The sequence below is a fragment of the Ictalurus furcatus genome, chromosome 3 (genome assembly GCF_023375685.1).
Source record: "Ictalurus furcatus strain D&B chromosome 3, Billie_1.0, whole genome shotgun sequence".
Classification (NCBI taxonomy): domain Eukaryota; kingdom Metazoa; phylum Chordata; class Actinopteri; order Siluriformes; family Ictaluridae; genus Ictalurus; species Ictalurus furcatus.
The window spans coordinates 17080478-17102637 of record NC_071257.1 but is presented as its reverse complement, the minus strand read 5'-3'; the positions used below and the strand labels follow the sequence as shown (position 1 = coordinate 17102637).

At 39.8% G+C, this 22160-nt stretch overlaps 1 protein-coding gene across 9 annotated transcripts in view; it reads left to right on the top strand.

Moving 5' to 3' along the window:
* Positions 1 to 22160, top strand: part of klc1a (kinesin light chain 1a) — a 31801-nt gene that overhangs the window by 2610 nt on the left and 7031 nt on the right. For 3 of the 9 annotated variants that reach the window (XM_053621131.1, XM_053621133.1, XM_053621137.1), the window contains exons 2-16: positions 4021 to 4297; positions 4434 to 4499; positions 4651 to 4815; positions 4900 to 4978; positions 6480 to 6705; positions 7094 to 7181; positions 7738 to 7839; positions 9266 to 9439; positions 11565 to 11664; positions 11838 to 11890; positions 11971 to 12038; positions 12340 to 12448; positions 12579 to 12713; positions 20769 to 20819; positions 21342 to 21472. In XM_053621131.1, the coding sequence (XP_053477106.1) occupies positions 4022 to 4297; positions 4434 to 4499; positions 4651 to 4815; positions 4900 to 4978; positions 6480 to 6705; positions 7094 to 7181; positions 7738 to 7839; positions 9266 to 9439; positions 11565 to 11664; positions 11838 to 11890; positions 11971 to 12038; positions 12340 to 12448; positions 12579 to 12713; positions 20769 to 20819; positions 21342 to 21472 (1823 nt within the window). In that variant the 5' untranslated portion in view covers position 4021. Of the gene's footprint in view, positions 1 to 4020; positions 4298 to 4433; positions 4500 to 4650; positions 4816 to 4899; positions 4979 to 6479; positions 6706 to 7093; positions 7182 to 7737; positions 7840 to 9265; positions 9440 to 11564; positions 11665 to 11837; positions 11891 to 11970; positions 12039 to 12339; positions 12449 to 12578; positions 12741 to 18917; positions 20884 to 21341; positions 21473 to 22160 lie in introns of those variants that run through there. The other 6 variants (XM_053621134.1, XM_053621136.1, XM_053621132.1 and 3 more) reach the window with 4 other exon arrangements.

Genomic DNA, 22160 nt, shown 5'->3' with positions numbered 1-22160 from the left:
TACAGAATGAACGCAGCAATCCCAATTTCTCAAAATATAAAGCCACATGGACATCCATGGCAGTGACAAATGCTGAGGAAGTAAGGGTGGAAAGATTTGTTTGAGATATTGGAGCTTGAGATCATGGAGACAAAGATGGCTGAATGCTGTTCTGAGCAGTAATGAGAAAAAATGTCACTGTGTCCTCTGCCACCATATCCTGCCCTCCTGTGAGTTGGCACATGGTCTTTCTCTTAGTTGCGAGGTGATGTTGCTGTGTTGTTGTCACCCTTAGCATTAGAGTGTTGTACCCTCCTCCTGATGAGTTCATAAGTTTCCTGGTGAACAGAATAGTGAGTCATGCTGCAGCTCAATCAGATTAACACATCAGCTCTGACTAACCAGCCCTGTACAAGCTTCATTCCTATTTCCTGTCTGCTTTCTCTCGCTCTACATCTTTCTCCAGTTAGAATAATCCTATAAACTGTAGTTGCATTATGGCCGTACTGCATACAGATCTTGGTAGCAAAAAAAATCTTATAGAGGGTGAAGATGAAAAGAAAAGTTCTCTGAGTGCAGAAATCTGCGTTCGGGCACACAGGAAATGATTGACGATCATGTCAAAGGCCTGGAGCAAAAGCACTCTGCAGTGAATATCTGTGCTGCAGATTGTCAGCTCTCGCTCCTCTTCTCTCTACTCTAGCACCATGTCATGTCTGTAAGACAGGACAGATTTAGATCTGTAATTAGGATATGCAAAGGGAAATTCAGATACACTAATATGGAGTGATTGCTGTGTCAAGCAGTAGTGTTTAATTGAGTCTTTTCTTACTTCGTTTAGCCTTCACGTTAATATGTGAGAGAAGGTGGTGTCTGAAAACACTCTCTCATGACTAAAAGCAAATGTTCTGGCTCGATTTTTATTTTGAATGGCTTTACTTTATTTGGAATGAAGGGAATTGACCTGCTTCTTATTAACACATTGTGTATGTTTTTGTAATGTAGTGCTATATTTAAGGTCTAAAGCAAAGAGAAGATCCTCCTGAACACGGCTTTTAAAATGCGAATTTACACTTCAAACAATTGTAATGAAACTGCTGTCCTTAACGTGTAGTCTGTCTTCACACCTCCCTTTGGTATGATTTGCTATTCTGATCGAATAAGGGGACTATTGATGTTTTTGTCAGCCCTAATATTGGGAACTGGGTATTTATGCAGCCAGTGCCTCAATTTGCATTAATAACCAGACTGTGATATTTAGTGCATATAAAAGGCTTTATTACTATCTATGCTGTCATTTTGTTGAATGCTCTCAGACTAGAGCACATTCGCTCATGGTTGTTTTGTTTGGTTTGTCATCTGTTGTTTTATGGTTGCATCATTCCCTGAGGATTTGTGCAAGATAGAGTAAAGCACAAGAGACTTCATTAGTGCACTGTCTCCCAGCATGCTCTGGCGCTTCCTTCCTGGTGGTTGTCACATGTCGGCCTACCAGCCTTTCTCTGGGTCACATGAAACCCGGAGTGAGTTATAACCCTCCACTTCCTATTTCTCGCAGTCATGGCTCTTTTCTTCACTACTCTATTATATAAGAATGTAAGGAACAGTGATGCGTCAATAAACTGAGATTTAGTGTTGATTTTTCTTTTCTTCTTTTTTTGTTCCCCTGTTGTTATTTTAAGTACTGTAGGTAGTTGTTTTAAGTTTCTGATTTAGTTTGCCAGCATGCTTCAGTTTCAACATTGCTGTGTTTGCTTTCAGTTTTTTAAATCCTTTGCCAGATCAAACTTGCCTCTCTTCATGTCTCAGCAGCCTTGCCCTATCTTTCCAGGAGATCTTGGCAACTGCAAGGATACCTCGGTTGTGTGGTCTAAAGAGTTGTGTGGTCAAGTATACTCCAAATGTTCTTTAAAAAAAAGTGAAAGCTTCTGTACTTATTTTGGAAAGTTTGCTCTAGAGAACCTTTTCACTGTCCATTTCATGCAAAAGCCACCTCAGTTTTGTGAATGTTGCTACAAATGTGATTATTGTTCAAGATGAGGTGAGTGCCATAAATGACTTGGTTGTATACTGTAAAATACTGTAGGTTGTACTCCTTGTAACCCTCTCCCATTTGCCAATCAGATTTATAGCATCTTTTGTTCAGCCTTGAATGTGTTGCTAGTGTTAGATCAGGTAGAGAATTCTACAGGCCTCATGAATACAAGCTTTGTTTCTGAGCTGTTTTTTTTTTTTTTTATAACATGTAGTTCGTATTGTAAATAGTCCACCATCTTACGAGTGTCGGCATCTTTCAGGGTTGGGCCAGGCTGAGGCTTGGTGATGAAGGGATTTCCTGGTGAGGAAAATAAATTTGATCGTTTTATAATCCTGTAATTCTAGTTGATTGTAACTAGTGCAATATAAAGTTATAGGGTCATTTGATTTGATCTCAGCAACGACGCAGCCAGCTTTTGCCAGGCGACTGAACAAGGAATTACAACAAAACATGTCTGAGCTTGTTGTTTGTTGTTTGCGAGAACTGGCTGGGAGTTTTATATTCTGGAAGTGCTAGTCAGAGAGCTTAAGAAATGAGTTGACGTAGTGGTCAAACTTAAATTTCAGAACCATATTAAAGAGGAATAATGCTTGTGTTGAGAATAATGGAGCAGAGGTTGACGGTGGACTGGAATATGGACCAGAATGCAAAATTATTTTGTGGTGTTTAAGTGAAAGGGTTAGCTTGGGTCCAAAAACCCATGCTAATTTTCTCAGCACAGGATGACATGCTCAGGTAGTAGTGGAGTATTGTTTGTGAAAGAAATTATGACAAGGAAAACATGAAGAGAAAGAAAGACTTACAGGAGTGAGATTTAGCAAAAGTAACATTAAATTGACAGTGTTACAGTATTACAGGGGTTCCGATACTAGAGGTCATGAGAGAATTTCACTCCGCTTTGGTTTCATTCATTAATTTTGCAAAATAGTATTAGAAAATATCATAGACTGATTTTGATGATTCTTTTGATCGCAAACTCAAATGACTTCAGTGTATAGCACAAATAACTACGTTCACCCACTGTTCCAATACTTTCGGAGGGGACTGTGTATACTGTTCTAGACCATTATTGTGTACTAACACTAACCAGTTTTCCTGTTACAGGTAGCCTTCAAACCTACTGAAAGTTCTGTTCTGCATACCAGTCTTCTGGATTTTCTAGATTAATGAATTCTTTTGAGTGCAACATCAGAGGTTTTGTTTTGAGACAGAGCCCATGACATGGAGGAACGCACAATCAGTCTAATGTAGGAAAGGTATAAGAGAGACGGAGCTCATCGATGTGTATTAAATCACAAAAGAATTTACAGTTCAACTTGGAAACCTGACAGACAGGAAAGTTTTAGCTCTGACGTGTCATCTAGCGAACGTCAGTTTTATACACAACGAGAATGTTGCGTCTGCTTCTGAACATGCAAATAAAGTTATGCATCAGTATAAACCAGGCGCACCTGCTTCGCGTCGGGCCGTATAACACCACTCCAGTGTGGATTACAGCACTTCCCATTAGACTGCTCAGACAGTACAAGGAATTTTCCTTGGGTTTTTAAATCGCTTGCATTGCACATACATATTTTACTGACAATAAAATGGAATAAAAAAAAAAAAAACAGGGGTAGAGTGGTCAAGGCTTAGGTTTACAGAATATTCTAGGGTCAGTTTTTGAAAAGCTCTAGGTAAGTTTTTGAAATGCCTGCACTATTTTATTTTGGGGTTTTTTTCCCAGGATTGTTAAAATGGGTTTTGATGGAAATTGCTGAAGTGTAATTGATTCTTTTTGTGAATGCTCCTCCCATTTTAATGAAACCTGTACAACTGGTGTATGAACTGCACACAAATTCTGGGTGTGTACAAGACCGAATGGAGAGCCTACTCGCGCTTTACACACTGAGCACAATCGATTCACAAAACCTAAGAACAAGTGGTGTTATGAAATTATGAATACTTATTGAGTCAAACATATGGGCAAGTTTTGGTTAATATTTCCTTGTGTGTGTGTGTAGGATGCGTGAGGAAATGTCGAGTTTGGTGTGTGTGAAGGAGGTGGAGGGGCAGGGTGACCCTGCGGAGAAGCTGTCCCAGGACGAGCTGCTGTGTCGGACACGGGAGGTGATGCAGGGGTTGGAGGCTCTGCGTGCTGAACACCAGGCCATCCTGGAGGGTCTGATGGGAACGCTGCGTTGCCTCAAACAAACCCAGGAAGGCCGCACTGTCGAAGAGAAGACCGTCATGATTCAGCGCTCGCTGGAAATGCTAGAGCTCGGGCTTAGTGAAGCACAGGTTGGATGACCAAATCTTCTGAAAAATCCCCCCTCTCTGTTTAGCTCTTAAATCTTCTTCTTCAAGTATTAAAATGAAGCATTAGGACAAAGTGCATTTAAGAACGACTATACTATACCATGTCTCAACTCCACAGGTAATGATGGCTCTTTCAGGGCACTTGAGCGCAGTCGAGGCTGAGAAACAGAAGCTTCGAGCACAGGTATGCACAGACACAGCCGCAGTGTCTCCTTGAGCTAGCTTCTCAGCCAAGTTCTCCGTTTCTTGGTATCTAGCCCACGAAAATGCACATGCACACACGATTTCTCTCCCATCTCTCGTGGTCTCTGTGTAACAGTGTCTGTGTGTTTCAGGTCCGGCGGTTGTGCCAGGAGAATCAGTGGCTGCGTGATGAGTTGGCAGGCACACAGCAGCGGCTGCAGAAGAGTGAGCAGAGCGTGGCCCAGCTGGAGGAGGAAAAGAAGCACCTGGAGTTCATGAATCAGCTAAAAAAATATGACCAGGATCTCAGCCCAACAGTAAGCCTAACTCTTTCCTTGCTCACTTCTCCCCATTATATTTTCTGTCTTTACATCTTTCATATTCTGCTCTCTCTCTTTCAGGATGACAAAGACTCTGACTCGAGCAGGGAGACTCTGGATGATCTTTTCCCTGATGATCAGGATGAGTCAGCCTCTGGCAGTAAGTATCCGTGTCCTCTTCTCCAGTTCTTCTCACCGCTTGGAGATCTTGTTCTAATTAAAACTGTAACAGTTAAAGAATCTCAAATTTAGTAATTAAATGAGTCTATTCTGTGAGTCAACAAACAGTATCAGTTTCAAATAATTGATGTAGATGTTAGATATAGATAATTGATATTGTATTTGTAAGCATACGGGGAGAAAGAAGTATGATTTTGTCAACTGTAAAACTGTTTTTGTTACAGGCAGTGTCTCTCTGTCTGTGTTTTTTCCTTTTTTTTTTCTGGTTGATTAATTGCTTCGAACTGTGGAGTGCAGATGAAAGGGGTGTGTGGGCTGGGTCATGGAGATAGTCCTTTATTCAGATGGACACTATGGTTTATCAGATGCGGACTGATTGCCTGAACACACTCAGATTAGCTCCCTCTTGCAACATGAAAACCAGGACACATCTTGCAAAATATATCATTATTGGCACCTCATATGAAAATGAGTATTTTTAGCATAAACATATGGGGAAGCTGTTTAAGGTTTTTTAAACACAAAACATCTTGTGTAACAATATTCTTAAGTAGGAGATTTTTGACTGTGTGGTATTGGTTAATAAGTCATTGAGACCTTCACAATTAATATTTGATGAAGTCACCCCCGGAAATCATAATAGCACTGAGCCTTTTTCCTGAGGGATCTTGGACTGTTCCCTATGCAGAACATTTTAAAAGCATTTATATTATGTTTAGACTCTGCAGTTCAGACTACAAGTTTTCAATAAGCTACAAATGAAAACTAGATTGAAGTTTCAGAATTTTCTAGCAGCCATTTCTCTGTTTATTCGGATGTATGTTTAAGGGCATTATGTTGTTGAAAGATCTATGGCCAAGCTTTAATCTCCTGGCAGAAGCAACAAGGTTTTTGGACTGAAATAATCCTGGTACTCATCAGAATTCATGATCTTCACAACCTCCAGCCACAAAACTGCTCCAAAGCATTAAAAGTCCACCTCCGTATTTTACAGTTGGTTTCAGGTGCCTTTCTTTTTGTGCAGTACACCATTTTTTGATGGTGTGCTGCCAAACAAAATTGGTCTTCCTCCTTAGGAGAGCAAAAAATTTATTTAATCATTTTGTATTTATCATTTATAATTATCATTAACATTATTTGTGAAGTTGGGGGGGAGGGGGGGGGGCACTGCTTCTTGTTGCTGTTGTTGTTGTTTTTTAGCAATAACTCATAACTGCATACTCCAACATTAAATTGTGGTGTTCCTTCAGAAACTGCTTGAACGTTTGTAGGTCTGGTAAGATAATAGAATCATAGTAACCCTCAATAGTTATTGTGGCATTTTAATATTTTATAGAGATTTGTTGTGGTCAAGCCTAACTCCAGTGTGAAATATGTACCCTGTTTACATTTTTAGAGGATTCCTTTTTTCTTCTTCTTCTTTTAAGGCACCAAGATTACTGTCTCACTATGTCTGTCTCTGTTCATTTTTGTCTCTGTAGTCCAGCCCCCACACAGCAGTGCTGTAGCAGCAGCTCAGCAGGGAGGCTATGAGATTCCAGCCCGGCTCCGAACCCTGCACAACCTGGTGATCCAGTACGCCTCTCAAGGCCGCTATGAGGTAGCCGTGCCGCTGTGTAAACAGGCGCTGGAAGACTTGGAGAAGACCTCGGGTCACAACCACCCTGATGTCGCCACAATGCTTAACATTCTTGCCCTCGTCTACAGGTCTGACCTCTAGAGATACACATGTGCTTCTGAGTCTTTTGCGAGCACCTGTTGAAAATAACAAAAAATTATTGGATTTGATACAACTGAGCTGAACAAAATGCAAATGAATAAAAAAAGGTAGACAGCCGTTTGATTCAATAAATTCAAAGATGGCCGATTAAACCGTACAGAATTGGTCAAATAAAATAAAAGCTCTATTTTTGGTATCTTTTATAACTTTTACCCCTTAGAGCTGTCAGTCCATTGTTCATAACTTAAGAAAGTAATCTGCTGTAGTCACATCACTGTGTTTATAGTATGAAGGCTCTCTTAAAAAGGTCATAGCAGTGATTTTAGCAGCCTGTTGTCAAAATGTCTTTGGATCTGTCTCTCCTTCTTTTCTCAGGGATCAGAATAAGTACAAAGAGGCTGCAAACCTTCTGAATGATGCACTTGATATCAGAGAGAAAACACTGGGAAAAGACCATCCTGCGGTATGTGTGTGTGTGGGGGTTATGTAGCACCTGTTATTTTACACAAAAGGTTTTTGATGAACTGACAGTGTTTTGGGAAAACCTTAGGCAAAGTAAGGAGAGAGAATGCGTTATTGGCAGCAGAATTTGTGTATGTTCAAGCTGGTAGTGCTTACCAGTTTATGTGTGGCTCTTCACCAGGGCCTGCATCCTTACTGTGTATAAAAGAGGTTAGAATTGTTCCTCACTTTCTGTCTCACTCACTATTTCTTTTGCAACCCACTTACTTTGTCCCACACATGCATGGGGTTCAGGAGCACCTCTCAATCAAAGGATGATTATCAAAGACTCTGTGGGCTGTTAATGTGTTTAGATTAGATCACTGGGACTGAATCGATGTTGGTGATCTTGGGTCAGAACTGACTCACTTCCTGTGAGCTCTGATGACTTCAAATATTTGGCCCAAATCAAAACAGTTGTTTGATTTTTGTTGTTCTGAGAGCTGTTGTTGGTTTTATTCGACTGTGTGTGTGTGTGTGTGTGTGTGTGTGTGTGTGTGTGTGTGTCTTTGTCCTAGGTGGCTGCTACACTAAATAATTTGGCTGTCCTTTATGGTAAACGTGGGAAATACAAAGAGGCAGAACCACTATGTAAAAGGGCACTGGAGATCAGAGAGAAGGTGGGTAGGAGTGATTTCTATGCAGTGTGTGCAAATTTCCTTAAAACTCAATAAAACCCATATATATATATATATATATATATATATATATATATATATATATATATATATAAAAAATATGTGTGTGTGTGTGTGTAATATATACACAAACATATTTATTTATTTCGTGCCATATAGTATGCATTGTGGATTTCTTTTTATTGTATGCGATATAAACTGGTGATATTGTTTGTGTGGAAGGTGTTTTTCAAGATCTGTATCCAGAAGTACTGGGAGTAATTGATGGTTCTTCCCATTTTCTTCATGGTACAGATATTGTAGACTCACTAATCTAGAAGTAAATCATCTATAAAATTTGGGCAGGAGTGTATTTGAAGAAGAAATTTTAATTTGACGTTAATACCTGTTGATTGGATAAATGTTAAATGTTAAATGTATTTTCTTTTACAATAATCATATGAACATACTGTCTGGGGTATAAGAATTAATGAAATTGTTTGTTCCCGATGCTGTAATTAGATAAGGATTATGTATGAATAAGTTTACTGGGAATGTGTATAGAACTCAGTGGAGAAAGTCACAAGTCGTGGCACATTATTATTATTGGCATATATTTAAGGGCATTATAGAGCTCATTTGGTTATCCCACTGTTCTCTAATGAAGACAAAAAAGGTAACAAAATGATTTCTTATTCTACGTCTAAAGTGTTTCCTTTTTGTGTTTTATAAAGGCAGGAGAATGATAAGCTTGGTGCCTGTATAATAAAATAGACCTGGTGTGATTGCATTATAGTAACAGTCTTTGAACATTACGATCTTTGAAGTTCCTGAATGTAAAGACCTGTTAAGTGTCATTTCAGCTTTCCATTCAGACTTAAGCACTATCTTTTTTCTTGCAACGAGTATGCCCAATACATTTTTACACTTATTTACACGTATTATATTAATACAGCATTTTCTGACTCTGGAATGGGCATAACCATCACGTTTTGATGGGGTAATACTGTGTATATAATTATGCACTGTTTTTAATGATGAAAAAAACACTGTGCAAAATGTACTGCCCAGTTGAGAAATAACAATCTTTATCTTTAATGCATATTATCCTCAATAAAGCTCTGTTAGGATTTAGGAGTTAGGATAGCTGGGCTAAAATTGCAGCTGTCTAGGCTTGTACACTATGCAATAAAGGGTGGACCTGACCAATAAAGGGTGGCTACTGGGATAAGAATATTATGTAATACATTTATTTTACATGGTGATTATCTTGGAGACCTTCACTTTTTTCCCTTTACCGTGTGCATGTCCACACATTGTCATTCTCTCTTACCTTGGCAGTTGTGTTTTTTGCAGTGTAGCTTCTCTTCATGCACATTTGTTGTAGTCATTTTTTAAGTATCTGAATGTTTGTGTTTGTGTTTGACAGGTGCTAGGGAAAGACCACCCCGATGTGGCAAAGCAGCTGAATAACCTGGCTTTGCTGTGTCAGAACCAGGGCAAATATGACGAGGTGGAATATTACTACCAGAGAGCCCTTAACATCTATCAGACCAAGTTGGGCCCTGATGACCCCAATGTAGCCAAGACCAAAAACAATCTGGTAAATCCATCAGTCCCGTTCTTTGTATTTAGTAGCTTTTGTAGTAATTTTGTAGTAGTTAACTATCACAGCTAATACAAAAACCACAGTGAATCTGCCGCAATTCATTCCCTTACATGACCAGTCACAAGTTTAGACACACTCATTCTTTATTTTTATTTATATAATACATAATGGAATAACACAAATGGAATTATGTTGTGATTAAAAAAAAAAAAATCAAAATAAATCTAAATAATGTTGTATTTTAGCATCTTCAAAGTAGACACCTTTTTTGCCTAGAATTTCCAGAAATGTATTCTTGGCATTTTCTCAACCGATTTCGTGAGGAATCTCCCCAAGATGCTTTTTAAACAGTATTAAAGGAGTTCCCACCTACACTGGACACTTATTGACTGCTTTTCAGAATATTTCGCTCCAAGTAATACATTTTAAAAATATTTCTTTGTAAATAAAATGTTAGTTTTCTAATGAAAGAAATGAATATGTTGGCACAATTACATTTTTGTCTACAACACTGATTTCAAACATTTAATCATACACTGTCAGATCAAAAGATTTTTAAGATCATGAGAAACATTTCTGTCGATGGTCTACAAACTTTTGACCGGTAGTGTGTGTCCTCCACGCAGCATTTTATTTCCTTTATGTAACTAGTGCTTGACTCTATACAGTATAATGAGAAGAGATCATTTTTCTCAGCATCACTGCATGCCACTGCTTGTAGTGACATTTTGAACTTTGGACATTCAGGTCATTCCATGTCCGTCTACAGGATCACATCGCTTTCACACATGGTGCACATGGGTCTACGTATGGTGACTTCCATGCCACTGTTTTTAAACTGTTTTTACTGCCCCAGGGATCTCATTTATCAGCCATGAGTGTGCTTAGTTTTGAGTGTAAACTATGCATGAACACCTTTCTCCAAACGTTTCTACTCATGTTTCTATGCAAAGAATGTGACTTACCAAGTTATTATTCTTGATGTGTATGTGTGTATATATAGAACTACTCACGACCATGCATATAAATAAAAACACAGTGGTAGAAAAGAGTTATGTGTAAACTGATCATGAGAAACTCCCATCTCACTTATTGTCAGTCATGTCAGCATAATTGACGGTGCTCACTCACAGCAAGCTGTAGACCAGTGACTCAGATTTAAAGTAAAAACAATCCATTGATTGTTGCAGGCAATAGTGGTTCTTGCCTTGCTTGATGATTTGGGACACACAGCTATGTGCAGGGAACGTGTTTTTAAGAGCCGCAGGAACATCTTTGCTAATTAGTGGCTCCATCAGTCTATTTTGTTTGTCCAGTGAAATATAATTTGACCTTTGCCAACGTCTCAGCCCAATTTTGGAGGGGCCACCAAAACGCATCACAAAAGTAGCATCCTCATACACACTCAGTTTGTTACTCTAGAGTTTTAGCCATTTGCAAGTTTCATTCAGGGACCTTGAGACAGGTCTGGCATTTCCCATCCAACTATGAGCCGAATACTGACACGTCTGCTCATGCTGCAATACATTACATTTCCAACTAAGGCAGCAAATAGACCGCAATAATGAGGGATTTTCACACAATTGCAGGCTTTCCAGATGTAATAATGCCAATAGATTGCATGCAAATAGTGCTGAAATCCCCCATTTAAAGAGAGGTTTTGAGTATTTATGGCAATTTGGGAGCATTTCTGTATGTAAACAAGTGTGTCAGTGCACAAGCAGAGCAATTTAGAATGTGTAGGATTTATCATTGTGCATTCTGTACAGCTGTGCATATGCACTTGTGATAAATGCAATTTTTCTAGTCCTTACTGGCGGGTCTTGCAAACTAAATTTGAACTTGTTGTATGTACGCTTTGATAAATGAGACCACTGGTGTTCAAACTCAACCACGTATATTTAACTCTCACTGCAAATATACATTTTTCGAGCAGATGGAGTATCTGTCAGTAACTTGACATCAATGATTGTCTTTGTATCTATTTGTAGGCTTGTAGGCAATGCCCCCTGTGTTTTTGCTGTCAACATTAATAAGAAAGTGTGTGTGTGTGTGTGTGTGTGTGTGTGTGTGTGTGTGTGTGTGTGTGTGTGTTTGTGTTTCTCTCTTTCTCTCTCAGGCCTCATGTTATCTGAAGCAAGGGAAGTTTAAGCAAGCAGAGACTCTCTATAAAGAGATCCTCACACGAGCTCATGAGAGGGAGTTTGGCTCTGTAGATGGTAAGATGTTATCTGTTGCTGGCTTTAGAATGAGTTCTGGTAATTGTGTAATTGAGTCATATGAACAGATTTTAAAAGAAAACTTCCTGCATGTAAACCAAAAGATTAACCTATTTATTCCAGTGGTTGCTTGATCTGGAATGTGTGTGTTTTCATTTTTTGTGTTTGTGCAGGTGAGAACAAGCCTATCTGGATGCATGCAGAGGAGAGAGAGGAACAGAGTAAAGTGAGGAGAAGTGAAAATTTACCACTTGGGAATATAAAGAATATCATGATGGTTGTAAATGATTTTGTTTAATATTTCAGGGGAAGCAGAAAGATGGCTCCCCATTCGTAGAGTACGGTGGCTGGTACAAGGCCTGCAAAGTGGACAGGTCAGAATTATTTTGTTGTTGTACATGAAGGTGTTTTTTTTTTTTTTTTTTTTTTTAAAGCCAGCCAGGTGACTGATCATCTGGTACCATGGTAGAGTACTGTGTTTGGCAGTCTGTGGGATTAGTCACGTCTGAATCCATATCCACATTTGCCAAACTGTGTGGTTGTTTGCTGTGAGCTTCTGAAAATTTTAATGAAGGGATTTCCTAATATCTGACACATTGCCAGTATTTTCTATATAATGCTGCAGCTTTAGCTCTGATCAGGATTTATATACGCTCTTCCATGTATTCCCTGTAGCCCCACTGTAACGACCACACTCAAGAACCTGGGTGCCCTGTACAGGCGGCAGGGCAAGTTTGAGGCCGCTGAGACTCTGGAGGAGGCTGCTATGCGCTCCCGAAAAAAGGTTTACTTTGTCATTTGTGTATCAATGTACTAATTTGTGTATTAATTAAAATGTTTATTGGGAGTTGAAAGGCATGCCTGTAAGTCATATATTATATATCCACACATACCTACCTACCTACCTCTTGCAGGGTCTGGACTCCACCCATAAACAGCGTGTGGCGGAGGTTCTGGGGGATCCAGAGGCTCGGGAGAAGCAGCGCAGCAGAGAGAGTCTGATATCTGACACGGTGAAGTACGAGAGTGGCCCAGATGGAGGAGAGGAAGTGAGTATGAGCGTCGAATGGAATGGGGTAAGTGCAGCACACACTGCCCAGCCACACACACTTACTCAGACAAACACACACTGTTCAATGGCTGTGCAGAACACATTAAGGTGTTCGGTTTGAATAGGTCAGTAGAAGTACTGGGGGTGAAGGCTACAGTGCATCCAAGTTCTTTATTGTTGGAGGAAAGTTTTTTGGTTCTTTGGTTTAATCACACAAATCAGATGCATTAATGTTTAGATAAAATCACTATCCATAAAAAACAGAATGTCTTTAGGGATACGATAAATAATTTCAGCTGAATAAAGAGCATTTATTTTTAAATTTGGGATTAGTCAGGCTCTGTCTGTTTTATACAGTGCATCCGGAAAGTATTCACAGCGCTTCACTTTTTCCACATTTTGTTATGTTACAGCCTTATTCCAAAATGGATTAAATTCATTATTTTCCTCAAAATTCTACAAACAATACCCCATAATGACAATGTGAAAGAAGTTTGTTTGAAATCTTTGCAAATTTATTAAAAATAAAAAACTAAAAAGGCACATGTACATAAGTATTCGCAGCCTTTGCTCAATACTTTGTTGAAGCACCTTTGGCACAAATTACAGCCTCAAGTCTTTTTGAGTATGATGCTGCAAGCTTGGCACACCTATTTTTGGGCAGTTTCTCCCATTCTTCTTTGCAGGACCTCTCAAGCTCCATCAGGTTGGATCGGGAGCGTCGGTGCACAGCCATTTTCAGATCTCTCCAGAGATGTTCAAGTCTGGGCTCTGGCTGGGCCACTCAAGGACATTCACAGAGTTGTCCTGTAGCCACTCCTTTATCTTGGCTGTGTGCTTAGGGTCGTTGTCCTGTTGGAAGATGAACCTTCACCCCAGTCTGAGGTCCAGAGCACTCTGGAGCAGATTTTTATCAAGGATGTCTCTGTACATTGCTGCATTCATCTTTCCCTCGATCCTGACTAGTCTCCCAGTTCCTGCCGCTGAAAAACATCCCCACAGCACGATGCTGCCACCACCATGCTTCACTGCAGGGATGGTGTTGGCCAGGTGATGACTGGTGCCTGGTTTCCTCCAGACATGACGCTTGCCATTCAGGCCAAAGAGTTCAATCTTTGTCTTGGTCTTGGTCTGAGAGTCCTTCAGGTGCCTTTTGGCAAACTCCAGGCGGGCTGTCATGTGCCTTTTACTGAGGAGTGGCTTCCGTCTGGCCACTCTACCATACAGGCCTGATTGGTGGAGTGCTGCAGAGATGGTTGTTCTTCTGGAAGGTTCTCCTCTCTCCACAGAGACACACTGAAGCTCTGTCAGAGTGACCATCGGGTTTTTGGTCACCTCCCTGACTAAGGCCCTTCTCCCCCGATCGCTCAGTTTGGCCATACGGCCAGCTCTAGGAAGAGTCCTGCTGTTTCCAAACTTCTTCCATTTATGGATGATGGAGGCCACTGTGCTCATTGGGACCTTCAATGCTGCAGAAATGTTTCTGTACCCTTCCCCAGATCTGTGCCTCAATAGAATCCTGTCTCGGAGGTCTACAGACAATTCCTTGGACTTCATGGCTTGGTTTGTTCTCTGACATGCATTGTTAACTGTGGGACCTTATATAGACAGGTGTGTGCCTTTCCAAATCATGTCCAATCAACTGAATGTACCACAGGTGTACTCCAATCGAGTTATAGAAACAACTCAAGGATGATCAGTGGAAACAGGATGCCCCTGAGGTCAATTTTGAGTGTCATGGCAAAGGCTGTGAATACTTATGTACATGTGCTTTTTTTTTTTTTAATACATTTGCAAAGATTTCAAACAAACTTCTTTCACGTCATTAGGGTGGTATTGTTTGTAGAATTTTGAGGAAAATAATGAATTTAATCCATTTAATCCAATAAGGCTGTAACATAACAAAATGTGGGAAAAGTGAAGTACTGTGAATACTTTCCGGATGCACTATATATACAGTATCTCACAAAAGTGAGTACACCCCTCACATTTTTGTAAATATTTGATTATATCTTTTCATGTGACAACACTGAAGAAATGACACTTTGCTACAATGTAAAGTAGTGAGTGTACAGCTTGTGTAACAGTGTAAATTTGCTGTCCCCTCAAAATAACTCAACACACAGCCATTAATGTCTAAACTGCTGGCAACAAAAGTGAGTACACCCCTGAGTGAAAATGTCCAAATTGGGCCCAATTAGCCATTTTCCCTCTCCAGTTTCATGTGACTTGTTAGTGTTACAAGGTCTCAGGTGTAAATGGGGAGCAGGTGTGTTAAATTTGGTGTCATCACTCTCACACTCCCTCATACTGGTCAATGGAAGTTCAACATGGCATGTCATGGCAAAGAACTCTCTGAGGATCTGAAAAAAGTATTGTTGCTCTACATAAAGATGGCCTAGGCTATAATAAGATTGCCAAGACCCTGACACTGAGCTGCAGCATGGTTGCCAAGACCTTACAGCGGTTTAACAGGACAAGTTCCACTCAGAACAGGCCTCGCCATGGTCGACCAAAGAAGTTAAGTGCACGTGCTCAGCATCATATCATATCCAGAGGTTGTCTTTGGGAAATAGACGTATGAGTGCTGCTGGCATTGCTGCAGAGGTTGAAGGGGTGGGGGGGTCAGCCTGTCAGTGCTCAGACCATATGCCGCACACCACATCAAATTGGTCTGCATGGCTGTCGTCCCAGAAGGAAGCCTCTTCTAAAGATGATGCACAAGAAAGCCCGCAAACAGTTTGCTGAAGACAAGTAGACTAAGGACATGGATTACTGGAACCATGTCCTGTGGTCTGATGAGACCGAGATAAACTTATTTGGTTCAGATGGTGTCAAGCATGTGTGGCGGCAACCACGTGAGGAGTACAAAGACAAGTGTGTCTTGCCTACAGTCAAGTATGGTGGTGGGAGTGTCATGGTCTGGGGCTGCATGAGTGCTGCCGGCACTGGGGAGCTACAGTTCATTGAGGGAACCATGAACGCCAACATGTACTGTGACATACTGAAGCAAAGCATGATCCCCTCCCTTCAGAGACTGGGCCGCAGGGCAGTATTCCAGCACGACCCCAAACACACCTCCAGGATGACCACTGCCTTTCTAAAGGACTGGCCAATCATGTCTCCAGACCTAAACCCTATTGAGCATCTGTGGGGCATCCTCAAACGGAAGATGGAGGAGAACAAGGTCTCTAATATCCACCAGCTCCGTGATGTCGTCGTGGAGGAGTGGAAGAGGACTGCAGTGGCAACCTGTGAAGCTCTGGTGAACTCCATGCCCAAGAGGGTTAAGGCAGTGCTGGAAAATAATGGTGGCCACACAAAATATTGACACTTTGGGCCCAATTTGGACATTTTCACTTAGGGGTGTACTCACTTTTGTTGCCAGTGGTTTAGACATCAATGGCTGTGTGTTGAGTTATTTTGAGGGAACAGCAAATTTACACTGTTACACAAGCTGTACACTCACTACTTTACACTGTAGCAAAGTGTCATTTCTTCAGTGTTGTCACATGAAAAGGTATAATCAAATATTTACAAAAATGTGAAGGGTGTACTCACTTTTGTGAGATACTGTGTGTGTGTGTGTGTGTGTGTGTACATATATATATATATATATATATATATATATATATATATATATATATATATATATATATATATATATATATATATATATATATATATATAAAAATATATTATTTATTTATTTATGGTCAAGTGAGGAAGAATTATTTCTTATATTTCCTGTCATTACTGTTGCATTAGGAGTTAGGAATACATAATGCACATCAGACAGATGCACTGTGTGCCAGTAGACATATTAAACGTATAGTATGCTATTATCAGTCTGTACAGGATTTCGTGGAGTTTTTATGCGATTGTTGTGGCCAAAAATGCTTGATTTTTCTGTGGCTTTTTCCAAAGTGTGTGATGCAACTTATGGAGTTTTTTGTGTGCTTTTTTTGCAGAAAACTACTTGAATTGGTGAAATTGCAATTGCCCAAAATTGTTTTGCACAGGCCTTTGCAGTGATATTTGTTGGTAAACGAGACCTTTTAGCTGTACTCATGTTCGACTCGCGTGAATCAAAGAGGGTTTAGACTGAATGCACGTTGTGATGACGTCACATGACGCGTTTGGCCCCGGGGAAAATCTGCTGTAATTTATCAAACATTGCAAGCTCTTCTGAATATTGTGGAGTTTTCTTGATTTTGCGTTAATTTGTGCGATCATGAAATCCTGGATAGACCTGTATAATAGTGGACCAAACCAAAATTTTCTCATGAACTTGTACTGATGGTTGCTTAATGTTATTAATATTTAGGTTTCACTGAATGAAATAGGTCCTTTGGGTGATGAGATACAACTGACTATCTGATTTGTTGTAGAGCTTTACTATAGTAGTTTCACTTTAACCACAGTGATTTCTTCTCCTAATGATTCTTCATTCAGTGCATAGAGCTTTTTAACCCATTTGTATATTCAGTCTGGCATATTAAAATACTAATTATTACATAAAGTTCATTTACTGAAGGAAAGAAGTAAATGTACTTTTACATCTTGTAGGTTGAAATTAGAAAGCCTTCATTCTTCATGTGTATCATTCTTTCATGTAAAGGGTTACACTGTTAGACTTTTTCAATGTGTATTCTGGTGTTACGAGATGATAATAATAAATGCAGGGTTTGTTAAACAATGGCAAATTCATGACACTACAATCGGTAAGAAACAATATAAGATTTACACATGTATGATCTAAAATGCCACACTGTTAACCAACTCTTTTTCGTAGAAGGCCTTTAGAAGAAGCTGAACGAGCTTCTTAGTTGCTATTTTGACCCTCATACCTCTGCTGTAGTCTCTGTGCAAACTTGGATCTGAACTGTTCTGCTCCTGTAGCAACAGCAGCAAATCAATCACTCAGCATTCCTCTCCATAAACATCCTGCCCTCAGGACTGTTGTAGACTGTAGTTGCATCCATCAGGCTGGTTAGAGTCTGTTCTCACACACTTATTCTCTCTCTCTCTTAACTTTTTTTTTCTTGTAGCAATATCTGTCCTTGTCTGCTTGTAATATAATATCTAACAGACTAACAAACTAAATTAAATTGTATGTTTGTCAGACACAAATTAAGCAGAATGTATGTTTGCCTTCATCGCCTACCAAACTTATACACATTCAGCAGGGTGTTCATGTTAAGGTTACACACAATACGCTGGCATGGGCTGTGTGTTCTGTACTTCTCTTAAGTGTGATGTTCAGCTTGTGTGTGTGTGTATGTGTGTATGTGTGTATGTGTGTATGTGTATGTGTGTGTGTGTGTGTGTGTGTGTGTGTGTGTGTGTGCTGAGTGGGTCAACAGTCTGCTTATTGAACTATAATATTTATATTAATGTCTTCTGATTCATATGTTTTTCTTGCCACTATTCCATCTTAGCCAGTCTTTTAAATCCTTTCCTGACATTATCATTCTCATTTCTTTGCTTTTTATTTTTTTCTTTGTGCTGCTCCCCTTTGTTTCACGTCACCATGGTTTGTTAGCTTGTGGTGTTACTTTTCTCTGTGGTGTTGTGTCCTCGTGTCTGCTCAGGCCAGAAGAAGAGATACTATTTAGTAAAGCTGTGAAGGGAACCCCAGTAGGACTTGTCTTGTGCTTTTGACTTGGCATAATCCGTAAAGAAATATGGTTTTACAGCAATGTTGAATAGGTATTCAAATGCTGAAATGTATAAATTACACTTGATGTATAGTTATATTCACTAACTTGAGAGATTTTTTTTGTTTGCTTTTTTAAAATTAATTTCACCGATTTCTAAAAAAAAATATATATATATATTTTAACACTTTAATTTTTATAATATTGCAAGGTGTTATTCTTTTTTTTTTAAGGACATTGTAGCTGTTTTGCCCTGTAGTTGCACAGCTTGTTACTCACACGTCTGACTAATGTATTGCGACTGCTGTCTGATATTAGTCCACCCTCCTTTCTTGTGTCCTGTGTTTGGTCCACTCATTTTCCATCTCTCTTATACTTTTAATCTCTACTAATGTAACATGCTGTTGGAACTCCTGTTGTGCAGTCTCTTAATCTCTTTCTCTTTCCCCCTGCCTACTCACACTACTTCCTCTTTTATTCTCTCTGTCTGGCTCTCTCTCTATCTCTCTCTCTCTCTGCCTGTCTCTTGTGCGGTTGTACAGGTGTAACTCCAGATGCCTTGTTGTGGTTATAGAACTTACCTTCTGCATGATGGACACTCGCCTCACCTCCTTCTGCACCTTTGCCCTTTTCCGTCTGCTCTCTCCGACTGGCTCCTTTCTTCATCCTCCTGCATCTGGGCTCTAGCTGGCCAAAGCAGCTCAGATATGCTTTAACAAGTCTTGTGTGGGGCCAGTCCTGGCTTTTTCTCTATTGTCAGAGCCGACTTAATTGTGGCACTGTATAATTATTATATTTATTTCCTCGATCCTAACGCCTCTTGATCTGTTATCTGTCTTTACTGTCTGTGTATCTGTCCGTCAATCTAAAATTCAGTCTGTGTCATATACCACACTCTTACTAACTGACTTGTACAGATTTGTGACTAATGTCCATTTTACATCAGATCCAGTACTTGTGCAGTGTTAAAGTGATGATTCACCCAAAAATGAACATGATGTGGTTCTCCCGTGAATGCACGTCGGAGATCTATGCATTTATGAACTTTCTGGAACTTGAAAGTTTTGGTTATATGGATTGCAAAAGGAGGGACAAAAATCTACCAGGATTCATAAAAGTCTTGATTTGTGTCCTGAAGATGAACGACAGGTATTATGGGTTCGGAACAACTTGAGGGTGAGTAATTGACGACAGGATTTTCATTTTTGGTTGAGCTATTCCTTTAACACTGCTGTGGCATTGCTTGCATTGCTCTTATATGTAGTCAACATCCAGCTGTGCAGAATTCAAATTCTGGAGGTGGTCCCTACCACACAGCACCAGAATGAAAATCTTATTGGACTAATATAGTTTATACAGTGATAATGCATGTTCGTAATAATCTGATGGTCCACGCAGACGTTCACATGATATAATAACCCATGGCAAGAAATTATGGAAATGTAAATTTGCCACACAGCACATAAGCATGACTCACTTGGGACTCGAGAAATTGTGTCCTACTGCTTTTGTTGTAATATGGACTTCCTCCTTCCACCTCAAGCGTATTTTGCTGGACTCACAAATCTTGTTCGTATACCCTTGTACAAGTCTTATGTCTCTGTCTGTCATTCAGGACTCTCTGCTTGTGCCAGGCACCTCAGTGAGCTTTAACTTTAGTTCTGAGGACCCTTTGTAGCATTGGCAGCAGGCAGGTTTTCTGTCATTTAAGTATCTTCATGAGATCTGTGATGTGTGATGTACAGATCTGTGTTTACCCAGTGACCCTTACAGTGATGCTCACTTTCTGTCCCTTTCTGATTCATGTCTTCTCACACTCCCGTCTGTCTCTAAAGAAACTAGAAATCAGTTTTGTTTTGTTTTTTTCAGGAACTCCCTGTACAGTAGCATGATTATATCTTTGAGCTGCAGTGTCTAGTATTGTCTATTGTTCTCATCCCATTTTTAATGTTTCTTACTTAATGATCATTAATATGAGGTCCTGTATATGGTGTCTGAAACGTAGGAAGAGAAAATGTAAGGAGTGGATGAGTAGAAGAAGAAGAATGAAATGAACAGGGATATGTTTTGGGAGTTGTATGCACCTCTTTTCTTACTACTATCTGATGATGCTGCATCTTGTCTTTCTTAACGCTAATAAACTGACTGTGTGCTTACCACAGCTTTGCCTGTTTCCTTGTATGTATTTCCGTATCTATGTGCATATCTCTTTCACCACTTGACCTGTCGTGTGTGTGTGTGTGTGTATGTATGTGTCTGATTAATTGTCATTAGTTTGGAGGTGGTGGTCAATTTTTTCTGTGTCGGTGTTCTGACTTTCTTGACATGTCCTTTTTGTATATCTTCGGCCATTTCCCTTGCATCTGCACACCTTACTCGGCTGTTTGGATAAGGAGCAGTGCTCAGGGCACAAAACAGAGAAGACTTCAGCAGAGCGAAGAGGGGTAAACCAAACCGGATTAGTGCCAAACATTCAACTAATCACCAAAAATGTGGCATCACAAAGTGAAATGGAGATTAATTTGCTGGAAATTCATGTGTTGTGCAATCAACAGTAAATCAAAAATAAATACTGTAAAAATAAATTAAATCATTGTTGCTGTTCAATCTCTACAATCTAGTTTAAGCTGTCAGTCTGCCCACAGTACATTTATATATTAATTATATTCAAATTCACAGAACTTCTTACTGCTTTGGTGTGATGAGAAGCGAATATGATACGATCAAGAATCACGTTCAGCTGTATAAATGGTCACCAGATTATTGCTGAAACTTCAGAATGAAGATCTAAACCCCTGCACACAGCATGATCATCAGAAATTCAGTACAGTTTAACAAATGATTAAGCAGCATAGTAATTGCTTGAAATGTTTCTCCATGTGTTTGACAGACTTGTGCACTGCTTTGTGGTAAATGTGAGTGGGTTTTTTTTTGTGTGTGTAACACTGAAGCCTCTCTGTCTGCAGGATGGCTCAGGCTCATTAAAGCGCAGCGGCTCCTTCAGTAAACTCCGAGCCTCAATTCGCCGTAGCAGTGAGAAACTCGTCCGCAAGCTCAAAGGAGGCGGCTCACGAGAAAACGAACCCAAGAATCCTGGGTAACTATCACTACTACCCCACTTCCCTCTCAGACTATTCACCTCCCAACACCCCAAACTACCCAGCTACGGACCTGACCCTGGGTAGGACCAAACACTGATATTGACTGGTGCATTGTTGTGAAACAAATGTAATAGGTTGAGACTTTAAGGTTTTTACTAAACCCTGCTGGGGGCTAGTTTGTGGATGCAGCAGTTGACCCCCCTACTTGACTTTAAACTGAAAGGGAGTACGAACATGTTGGGGAGTATTGAATGGCCAGGGACCAAGGAAGTGAAGGGAACCAAAATAGTGTTGTAAGATGTCAATAGAACTAAATGTAGTGGAAATGAATGAAATGAAGCAGAGGATTTCAGGGAATTAAATAAAGTTTATTACAAATGTGTCATGGGAATAGAGTTTTATGAGGACGGAGTTGGGAATGTGATTGAGTCAAGGAAAAATAGAAAAACAAATAATCCTGGAGACTTATACAGACTTGTACAGATGAGTAGAAATGCTATATGGTATGAGTAAACAGCACATGCTTTATACTGTAATTTATGAAGAAGCTGTGTTTTTATAGGCCACAAAGAACAAATTACAACTTCAGGGAACTGTGACAGAACAAAACTGGGTGGATGTAAAAATGAACAAAGCTTTATATTTTAAAGCATGTATACATTACCATTTCTGGCTCTGTCTCCT